General features: G+C 50.5%; 1 protein-coding gene across 2 annotated transcripts in view; it reads left to right on the forward strand.

The window, feature by feature from the left end:
• The window catches only part of DCLK2 (doublecortin like kinase 2), a 170,822-nt gene extending 161,921 nt beyond the window's left edge, over positions 1-8,901 (forward strand). For both annotated transcript variants that reach the window (XM_003790212.3, XM_012805407.2), the window contains 4 exons: positions 304-400; positions 994-1,074; positions 2,227-2,343; positions 7,535-8,901. In XM_003790212.3, coding sequence (XP_003790260.1) covers positions 304-400; positions 994-1,074; positions 2,227-2,343; positions 7,535-7,762 — 523 coding nt within the window. In that variant the 3' untranslated portion in view covers positions 7,763-8,901. The remainder of the gene's footprint in view (positions 1-303; positions 401-993; positions 1,075-2,226; positions 2,344-7,534) is intronic.
• Positions 8,902-11,122: the final 2,221 nt, after the last annotated feature.

Here is an 11,122-nt window from a genome sequence, read left to right on the forward strand (position 1 = left end):
ATCACCACCATCCAGCTTTAGAACCTGTTCATCTTCCCAAACTCAAACTCTCCATTCATCAAACAAATTTCTTGAGTCGTTATCTCTGTCTTAGTCTCTCTGCCTCAGTCCCCGGCCTGAGGAAATGTTTTGGGGCTCATTGTCAGAAAGGTAAAGCTTGTCATCAGAAATGCAATTGAGATACACGATTGATACAGGAAGCCAAAAAGACGGACTCCTTCCCTGCCCTGTTCCCATGCACGTTTTGTTGAGAAACTGGATGGTAACTTTGGCTTTTCTTCCCTTTCCTTGTCACTGACTTAGTGAGAACAATCTCCAGGAAGATCTCTTTGACCAGATATTGGCTGGAAAGCTGGAGTTTCCAGCCCCCTACTGGGATAACATCACGGACTCTGCTAAGGTACCCTTGAGGCCTGTTTCTCTGGGTTATGGCACGCGGTCCGGTGCGTCCTCACCCCTTGATGGAGCTGTAGCAGCTCTTGGGATTGAGCTCCAGGGACTTCTCGGCTTTTTGGGTGCGGTCTCTGAAATTCCCAGCTGCATTCTGAAAGCTGACCGGCACCTTCCCAGTGTGCCCTGCCGTCCTCCATGCTCCTCTGAGCTCTCGACATTCGATCTTTCACTTATTCAAGAAGTACATATTGGGCATCGGTCAGAATATAGGCAGGAACCTCTGAGATATACTGATTTGCCAAAAGGAAAAATACGGCAGTTTTACCCTGTGGGCTGAAAATAATGACCCGAGCTCTCCAGAGAGGACGTCTTGGTTTCACGTAGACCCAGGAGAACCCCTCTCTTGCCGTGCGCTGTGCTGGCCTCGTCAGTGCCGGGGGCATTGGGGGGAGATGCTGAGAGTGTGGATCCGTGTGGCCGAGCCCCTGTGTTAGCTTTTTGCTAGGGTGCCTGTACAAACTCAGATTTCTGTATTTATGCTGGAATTACTGCCTTTCTCTCCCTCTGGAGTCTTATTATTTTTTTTTTTTTAATTTTTAGGAATTAATCAGTCAAATGCTTCAGGTAAACGTTGAAGCTCGGTGTACCGCGGGACAAATCCTGAGTCACCCCTGGGTGTCAGTAAGTAGCCACATTCGTAGGGAACGAACGTCTGTGTGTTCTGTGGCCAACAGCACAGTTCCCGGCCGTGTGCTTAGCACACGCAGAGTTCCGCTCCTCAGCTCTGTGGTTGGCGAAATGCCTGTCTTTCCTGATGAGCAAGTGGCCTGAAGGTGGCTACCTGGGAGAAAGCAGGTGGCACCAGGGTCCTAGTCTTAGATGCTGCCTGTGAGTAACCTGGGCAAGTCCCTGGCACTTGCTGGGCCCCAGTTTCCTCGTCTGCAGAATAAAGGAGTTGGCTGCGGGCCTGTTTAAGGAGCTTTCCCCTCTCGCCTTCTGTGCTTCTGGGGTTGAGCGTTTTCGAGTTTTGCCCTGCAGGTGAGCACGTTTCAGACCCTGATCTCTGTCTGTGTTGTTACAGCCGTGCTCAGGGGAGCCCTCCTGCTGCTGATGGGAGGCTGAGACGTTGTGTCTTGACAGCTGGGCAGAGTCCCCTTGGACTTGGGTGATGCCCATGGGTCTAGGGTCAACGTAGCACACTGAACAACCACAATGGGGAGCTCACATTTCCTGCATATCCTGGAGGCTCCAGGAGAGGGAAGCTGATTTACATGACCCAAAGGCTTTTGTTAAGGTGGGTGGCAGTGTGGGGGTGTCCCTGTGCACCTCACTGCCCCCCACTTCGTGACCTCTGGTGCACCCTCTCTGATCCTGCTTGCTGCTCTTCCAGACTAAGTGACTCGGTTCTTGGACCAGGTAGCTGGGATGCCACATTTGTTTATGAGCAATAAAAACTAACAACTAAATGAATTCTTGACTAAAATGATAAATTGTTAATTAATTTTGGTGTCTCCATGGGAGGGATCATTCTAGATTATGTGCCTTGGGGGAAGGTCTCAGAAGCCTAAAGAATGGTGCTTCTGTCTCATGAAGACTGCCCTGTCCTCAGCCTCCTCCAGGCCTGAGGAGTGGTGCCACCTGCACGGGGTCTTTCCGAGGCCATAGCGTTGCAGAGGAACAGTGACTGCTTTTGAAACATCATGGTTCCGCTGATCCTGTGGGTCAGATCAGCCCTTTAAGGAAGAGGTCAGGGGCAGAGGGACGCCTGTGAAGGGACAGGCAGCTGAAATGTGATGGTCACAAATCACTATTGGATTCTTTTCTTTCCTGTAGGATGATGCCTCCCAGGAGAATAATATGCAAGCTGAGGTAACAGGTAAACTAAAACAGCACTTTAATAATGCGCTTCCCAAACAGAACAGCACCACCACTGGGGTCTCCGTCATCATGGTGAGTGGCACGCATGCGCCTGCTATGGGACACTGCCCTGTCTGGCCTGACTGCTGAGCCAACATTGAATCCTTTGAATTAAGTAGCTAAGAAGAACTCTCACATGGAAGTTGGTACTTCCATGTCCCTATTTTCATGTGCAGATTGGCTTGGCATGTGGAGGGCACTCATCTGGCCAACTCCCAGGCCGTGGGCACTGCAGTTTGGGCCTGTGCAGGTGCCAACAAGGCCAGTCTGATGGGTCCAGGCACCAGGCAGCTCCTGGGCTCGGGACCCTCCGAGGCAGCTGCTTCCACTCTCGCCTCTGCTTTCTCATCCAGAGGGAGACCCCAAGCCCAGTGGGAATTACAGTACAAGGAAGTAACTCCCGGTATGCAGGGCTTCAGAAAGAGATGATTTGAAAGACGAATTATTCTTTGGAACTTGGGAAAAGAAACAGGCCAGAGTTAAACAGAGTTCATTTTTTAAAAAATCAGTATTTTATAAAAGACAGTTTGGGGCTTTTGAAAGTACAGAACAATGTAAAAACAATTAGTTTTTTTCTGTATTGGCAAACTTTTAGGAGAGGCCAGTAACAACAATGGCCATCTTTTTTGCACCCCTTTATTCTTCCAAAATGTTCTCTAAGGCAGCTTACCTAAATACACAAGCACAATAGATTAAAACGAAAAGCAATATTAAAGGAGGTGAAGCAAAAGGAGAATAGGGAAGGAAAAAATAAGAATTGAGCCAGAGGTGAGGTCAACATACCCCACACCAGCTGTCCAGGCCTGGGCACCCGTAAGATTGGGTTGTAAATTAGCTCTGAGTGTCTTTCCCTGGCCATGGTAGCCAAGTAAAACTGACAGGCATCTCTGTTCTCCCCACCCCACCCCCCGGAGGAGAGAGTCCACACTGAGGTGTCAGGCGCTTGGCCTCCCCAGTGACCCTGGGTCCTGACAGCTAGGACTGGGCCATCTCCACAGCTCATCACCCTCACCCCAGGACAGGCCTCTCACCCTCTAGAAAGGGTTTGCTTGCTTCCTGTCCAGCCAGAGGGGAAACAGTTGCTTCTTCTTATGGTGCATGGTAGTCCGGGACCCTAACCTGGGGTCCAGATCGACGCTGGAAGGAAGCGCACGGCCACACTGCCAACCACACACCTCCGTGTGGCCCACAGCCCCTGGTGTGAAATGCCCTGCTGTGTGTACTGGGCATCCCCCGGCCTCAGCACCTGCTGGTCTGTCTCTCTTCTCTCCCCCAGGGCAGACTGTGTTTATTTGTCAGGCCTCCCTCTGAACACCCTTGCAGCCCCCCTGCTGCACCCCTGTACCCAGACAAAGCCCCAGTTTGCAAACTGGATGTTTTGATGACTTGTAGGACTTTGGGGGTGCTCTGAGCCAGAATGCTGGAAAGGTCTCGAGAGTTGTTTTGCTGAAAACCTAGGAAGTCAGAGTTGTCATAGAATTACAGCTTACACTTTGAAAAGAACCATCTTGATTGAGCCCCCAGCATGAGAACATTTTCAAGTGACTCCCCTAGGAGAGCTGGCACTGATGGATGGGATAAGTGGTTTGCAGCCTGGCCGTGTACTGCATTGGGGCAGCTTCTGGGAAAAGTTAGGAAAATAAAACATGAGCAATTGGCATTCTCAATATGTACTGAAAACCTTAAGAGAGATTTGTTGCCATCAAAATTTAATAACTGTATTAATTAAGCCTCACAGTCTTCTAAAAGGGAGAACCTTCACTGCCCTGTACCCAGGGCTCAGGGGAAATCCCAGTGACTCGTAAGGGAGTCATTGCCTGGGTCATTTTTTGATTCAGTGGCCAGAAGCCTGTGCCAGTCTGTCTATGAATGGCTCTCGGCAGAGGTTCTGTGATGATTGGCTGTTCTGCCTCACGGCCCAGCCCAGGCTCTGCTCCGGATGAGGATGCCCGGCTCCCCTCAGACAGAACCTACCTTACATGGTTTACGTAGAGCGGCATTTTCCCATTTGCTGGTGAAGAAGTTCAGCAGTCAAATGGCAAAGCCCTGGGCTTGAATAGGGTGTCAGTGTGAATGGACAACGCTTTCTTCCTTGTAACTCCGATGGTGACTGTGAAAGTTGTGTGTTTACATGTGTTCTGTTGTCATTCTGTGCATGGTGGCAGGGCCCCTCTAACCCCACGTTCCCTACACAACTCTGCAGGCTGTTAGCTCTGAGGAACTGCTGAATGTCATTGTCACACTCAGCACAACAGGAGAGACCAGTGAAGCTGGGCTCTGGCCTGTGAATTTTGGCTTGTCTCCAAAAGTGGTGGGAGGAGGAGGCCTCCTCCTCATCCTCACCCAACTCAGGACCTGGTCCGGGGCATGGTTGTGTCGGGGAAGCTGGTGATGCTTCTGTGTTGTCCTCCTCACCATCACCTGTGTCTGCGTGTCTGTCCTTGGGAACAGTTTTAAATGTTTTTATATTGAAAATAATGGCACGGTGGCTCACACCTGTAATCCTGGCACCCTGGGAGGCCGAGGTGGGTAGATTGTCTGAGCTCAGGAATTCGAGACCAGCCTGAGCAAGAGCAAGACCCTGTCTCTACAAAAAAATATAAAGATTAGCTGGATGTCGTGGTGGGCACCTGTAGTCCCAGCTACTTGGGAGGCTGAGGTAGGAAGATCACGTAAGCCCAAAAGTTTGAGTTTGCTGTTAGCTAGACTGAGGCCATAGCACTCTAGCACAGAGTGAGATCCTATTTGAAAAAACAAAAAAACGAAACCTCAAAATGGCTCTCCCTGGTATTCGTATGTCCTCCTAACTAGGGTATGTAGGGCTAATATGGTTTCCTGCAGATACTAGTGAAGAGTGGACATAGTGTGTGAATATTTTGAGGCTGAATCTTCAGACAACTACTGCATAGCTAACAGGCAGAACCTTCCTTCTGTTCTCACCCCAGTGTTCTTGCAAAGTTGGGGCTTGAGGCTTCAGGGACAAAATTATAGGATAGGAATTGTTAAATAAAGGCAAAACAAAGTGATGTTCATGCTGTTGTCTGCATTTTATTTGACAGTTTGATTTGACAGTTTGAGAGACACCTCAGAATTTCCTTCTTTACCCAGTTGAGACAGTGGGAAGGCCTGAAGCAGAATCCTGGTATTCACCGTGCTGTGCTTCCTCAGAGCCCCTCCTAATCCGCAGCCTGCAGTCTGCATGCTTGTCTCAGATTCCTGACACCGCAGCCCAGCTCTTAGCTCCTTACTGGCGCGGGTCTCCTGTACCTGCTGGCGCCCTTCTCAGCCAGCCAAGTGTGCCCTTGGAAAACTGTGTTTTAAAACATCTCAGCTTGCCACGCTGCCTTCCTTCCTAGATCAGAAGCTGGCAAATACGCAGGGCGATGATTCCAGTGGTTCTCCTGCTGAAAGCTATTTTCCACTAACATAGAAAAAGCCTCTTTTTGTGAATGGCAGCATAAGACAAGTGCCTTTGTGACGGTGTTTTGTCCTCCTTCACCAGCTGTCTTTCCAAAGATGAATTTTTGTCAATAAGACAGTATAAAGTTAGCCAGCCTTTGGAATAAGAGAAGATAATTTTATTAGATAAAGCTTTGGTTTCAGAGAGGCTATGGGTTGGGATTATCACCCTTCCATTTTCTCTGACTCGCCGTGACAGGCAGTATGTGTACCCCAAGGGCTCCCCCATCCCAGACCCCGAAGGAGGCTGGACAGGGAGTGATAAGAAACCTCAGCCCTGTGTCTTCCCGTGCAGACCTGGGAAAGGATGGATTCCAGAGGACTGCATTCTCCACTCGGGGATTGTGCTTCCTTTTAGAGGAAAATTGGGGAATGATTCGGGTTTCTTTCCTTACTTTAAGATAGACAAAACTGTTTCACTCATGTTGCTTCTGTTGAAAGTAAGTCTGGTTTCTGTCCCCGCTTCTCTCCCGCCTTCTCGCCTCTCCCGCTGCCTGCATTGCTCCCCTCTGACTAGGTCCAAGGCGACGGTATGTACTAACTGCACAGCCAGCTTCCCTGCTGCACACAATACCTGTTCTCGTGACAGGAAGAGAAAAGGAGAAATAACTGGGGTTACTGTTTTCTTCTACCAAGGAGAAACGTGGTAGGAACAACTGCTGCCTGTGTTTTCCATGTTACCTGGGGCAGGGCGGCCTCCTCTGCACTCGGAGCTCGGACACTAAATTTCTGACCAGGCTTTTCCACGGTTACTGCTTCTGCAGGTGATCAGAGTGGCCGTGGGAATTACGGACTGCTCAGCCCAGCTTGGCAGGGCTCGTGGAGAACACCTGTTTGTAGTTGGCACCACGTGCCACACCGGTCAGTCTGGGCAAGCCCTGTCATGGATTCTTTTTTCTCCAGACTTTCTTGTTGTTGTTGTTCAATCCTGAAAGAATCTATAGGACATTTTCCCCGAGGGTAGATTACAGATGACTCCGGACCATCGTCCCTTTTAGCTGATGGTCCCTGAGAACTACAGGCCCCATCAGAGTTGGAAAAGCCAGTGAGGTGGCAGCTTGATGGGTTTCTCAAGAAGAAATGCTCCAAGAGGGAGAAAAGAAGGCCCAGTCTCCCTTCCCAGCCTGGGGACCGAGAGCAAGGCGATTTCCTCCCTCTGGTGGCTGCTCTCTGCTCCCTGAGTTGCTGAGCAGGTTGAAAACTCCTGGGTGTGTTGAGGTGCGGAATCCTTCACACGGAGAGAGCAAGTGAGGAGGCCGGGTAGAATCTGAAAGGCGGACGACACGGCTCCATCGGATTCCCGGGCTTTTTACAGATTACACCACCATAGGCTGTGAGGGGTTACTCACGCAGGTGACATTCGAGGGACTTTCCTATCTGTGACAAAACTTTCTTTAGAAAAGCAAACCGGAAGACTAGCCCCTCCTTGGGTTCACTCACTGTCTCCGGATTCCTTTGCGCTTCAGGTCGAGGCATGGGCAGAGCAGGCGAGGCCCAGGCACAGCTCAGCACTAGGTAGGACAGTGGACGCCCAGTTGCTTTGTCCCTGGGCCCCCAGCCCGGGTCGTGGTAGGTGCAGGGGCCAGGCCAGCCCGTTCCCCAGGGGTGGGTACCCTCTACCTCTATGGCTTCTCTCAGAAGCTTGACGTTATTTCTCCTCTTCTGCTTCCGAGTCCCTGCATGCTCTGTCGCGCTCTCTGGTCGTGGAAACCGTGACCCGAGGCTGGGCTGGGGTAACATGTTATCTCTGCTGGTTTCTCCCCAGAACACGGCTCTAGATAAGGAGGGGCAGATTTTCTGCAGTAAGCACTGTCAAGACAGCAGCAGAGCCGGGACGGAGCAGGACTCTCCAGTGCCTCCCGCCGCCGAGGGGAGCCCTGTGTCCGGGGCGGCAGCCCTGGCTGCTGCCCCTCCGGAATCTCCCGCACCCTCCTGTCCCCCTGCTGCCACAGGTGGTGAGCGGGCCGGGACCTGGCGCCGCCACCGAGACTGAGCCCTTGCACAGGCCAAGCCACCGCCTCCGCCACGCCAGGAGCCTGCTCTTGTGCTTGGCCTGGCCGTGCTGCCCTCACCAGGAGCCTTTCTCTGCAACTGGGAGCTTGTTGGCCTTGCCGGGCTGCAGGGGACAGGGGCCGGGTGCTCTGGAGCCTAGCACCGGCCGCGGCCTTCTCTGGTGCTCTGGACTCTGCCCTCTGGTTCCTGCAGGTGTCCCAGACCACATCGGCTTTGCTGGCAGATACTTGGAGTGACTCATTTTAAATTATCCCTGATTTCAGTTCAGTGGACATTTTACAACCACACCAGGAGAATGTGCAACTTTTATCCAGCGTTAAATGCATTTTTATAGAAACACTTGGATGAACCAAGAGCTCTCCCTTATTTAAGTAAACTCAGAGTGTTCCTTCTTGTTTTTTACAAAAGATTTAGGACTGCATTTGTCCCTTTGTGGGAGCCCTGTAAGAAGGGACATGACACCTTCTTCTGCTGCAGGGGGAAGGGACTGACCTTCTAATAGAAGAAGCGGACACTGAAGAAGATAGTTTGGTCACTGGACATTGATGCCAAGTGCTCCTGGTTTGCCCACAAAGCTGCACAGCCATTGGGCTGGGGTGCCAGCTCGTCTGAGGCTGGGTGTTTGTTTATACACAGACGCAGGAGAAGGCCAGGTCTTCAGGTGTCTACCAGCTGTCCCGGGGCGTGTATGAGGATGTGCTAGGGAAGCCGCCTTCGGGGATTTTAGGGAAAGGCTTGGCACCTGTGGCATCAAAGGGGGCTTCTATTCAGGCAGCTGCTGGCAGAGCAGAGTGAACACGGCTCCTGAGGGCCCCAGTGTCCCCCGTCGTTATCTGCTGATCTGGAGCCAGGCGGAAACCACACGGGAGGAAACTCGCGCGGGCACAGCCAGGGCCGGGGCAAGAGGGCGCTCCCTGGACATCCTCTGTTAACTCCGGAAGGCTGCTGGCAGTTTTTCCTTTTTGTGCATTGCCCTGCTCTTTTTAATAATTGTACATAATCGGTGTATTTGTTTTAACCTGCTCATCTTCTCAATTGGCGGGCCCTCGGGTTCCTTCTTACTGTTAGATTTTGCCTTTTACAAGTGTACCCAACCTGCAATAAACTTTTCCCTCTTGAGAAAAATTAATCAGAGACTGGCAAAGGTTTCTGTGCTGTTGTCTTGCAAAGGGCATGTGGGATCAAAGCACACCACCTTGGCCCAGGTTCTGGCAGGTGCCACGGTCCAATTTTGTAAAGCCACAGTGGGGAAAGAGAAAACTTGGGAAGAATCTACAGAGATGGGTCTTGGTTATAGTTTATTTTATTGTGGGTGCAGAAACTCATGGAACAAAAGCTCAAGAATCTATATGGGTTATTGGTTCACATCCAAGGAATCTTATGGAACCCACAGCATAAGGTTAGAGGATGGGGACCCAGGGCAGCTGCTCCTGGTGTGTGTCTGTTTGTGTCTTGGAGGTTACACAGTGTCCTGTCTCTCTTTCCAGTGCCTCACAGTTCTCCTTGCCAGGCTCCTGGCTTCCATCACCTCATAACCTCTGCCTGCCTAGGGCGTGGGTTAGCCTGGGGTTGCCTCCGTCCCCAGCTTCTGAAGGCTTTACAACTCTAGGGCTTGAAACCATCTAATTCAGCTCTGCGTCTCCCTTGGAATGAGAAAATTTGCCAGGCCTGGCAATGCAGTGATGTTTGGATTCATGCCAAGCCCTAATCGGTCCAGAGGTTGGTCACAAAAGGCAGGTGGGCTTCCTAGGCCCGCAGCAAGCAGGGACAGGCTCCAGGAGGAATACAGTTTCAGAAAAGCTAAGATGTAGGTCTAGAACATTCTGCATGTATCTCTTCACTGATTAGTGAGCAAGATTTTTCATGGCTCTTGGAGGAAGGGGGTGGGTTCTCGGTGTGTGACACCTTTTGGGAGCAAGACACAATTATAAGAGGCACTTTACCTAACAAATGCAATCAGTGTAACCTGGTTTCTTACACCCTCAGTGAATCCTCAACAATAAAAAAAAAAAAATTAAAAAAAGAAAAGACTTTTTATAGCTCTCAATGGAAATAATTTTGTTAATGTAAGAGCTGATGGAAAGGAAGGAGAAGTATGAAAACAGTAACACAGGAAGGCCCCGTGCTAACCAGGGCCGGAAACCTCACTCCGTCCCTGGAAATGTGGCTGAAGACTTAGTGGCCGGGACAGTAGCAGTCACTGGTGTCAGAACGAGGAACACCTTCTTGTCCAGCACTTGCCGTCACCCTCTGTGAGGATGAGGTGGAGAAAGGAACTAGGACAGCATGCTGTTTCTGAATGATGATAATCCCAGAAAAGCCTAGCGGTGTTAGTGGAGAGACAGAAGTGAAGTCACACACCCAGGGTCACAGAATTGGCAGGAGACAGGGCTGCTATGCAGCTTGGCCTCTTCCCAACTCTAAGGTACATGTTCCTTTGGGAGCACCCAGTTCATCTGGGGCAAACCAAGGCCTGGAGGTGACACATCATCTAAACAATGATCCTAAACATTCTGGTACCGCAAGAAAATTGTTCACCTGCACATGTAGTTAGCTAACATTTATTAAGCTCTCTGTGTTCTCAGGATCCAAATTAAATACAGGTACTTAATCGCTGAGTTCCTCAGATCTTGCAGGGAGAGAACTGGCTTGTATACTGTGTGTTTATTTCCATACTTGAGCTGGGGATCAGTGGCTCAAGAAATTGACCTTTGAGTAGGGGTCAAAGACGGGAAGTGGTGGTGGGTGCCTGCCGGACTCAGCAGTTGGGCCTAGTCCAGCCTCTCATTTTCTGTCTCTCTGTTTTCAGAGAGGTTGCTATGAGAGAAATTCATTGAATATGTGAATTAAAGGCATTTGGTAAAACTTCCCCAGACTATCTTCCTGGATAAAATGGTGAAATGTGAGTAAGAGATAGCAGAGACAGTTCAGGACAGACTGACCAAATTGAAAAATGGAAGGCTGATGGAGAAGGAGCTCGAGAGAGACTGCAGCTTCATAGGAATATCATACAGGGCATGTAAGTTAGCACGTCCTACTATCACATTACAATTTTGTTTAAAGGAACAGGTGGGCCAGGCACAACGCTCAAGCCTATAATTCTAGCACTCTGGGAGGCCAAAGCAGGTGGATGACCTGAGTTCAGAAGTTTGAGACCAGCCTGAGCTAGAGTGAGACCCTGTCTCCACTAACAATAGAAATACTACCCAGGTGTTCTGGTGGGCTCCTGTAGTCTCAGCTACTTGGGAGGCTGAGGCAGGCAGGAGGATTGCTCAAGCCAAAAAGTTTGAGATTGCTGTGAACTATGACACCATGGCACTCTATCTAGGGGGAGAGAGTG

The sequence above is a fragment of the Otolemur garnettii genome, unplaced genomic scaffold (assembly GCF_000181295.1).
Source record: "Otolemur garnettii isolate 467f Iridium unplaced genomic scaffold, OtoGar3 scaffold00041, whole genome shotgun sequence".
NCBI classification, from domain to species: Eukaryota; Metazoa; Chordata; class Mammalia; order Primates; family Galagidae; genus Otolemur; species Otolemur garnettii.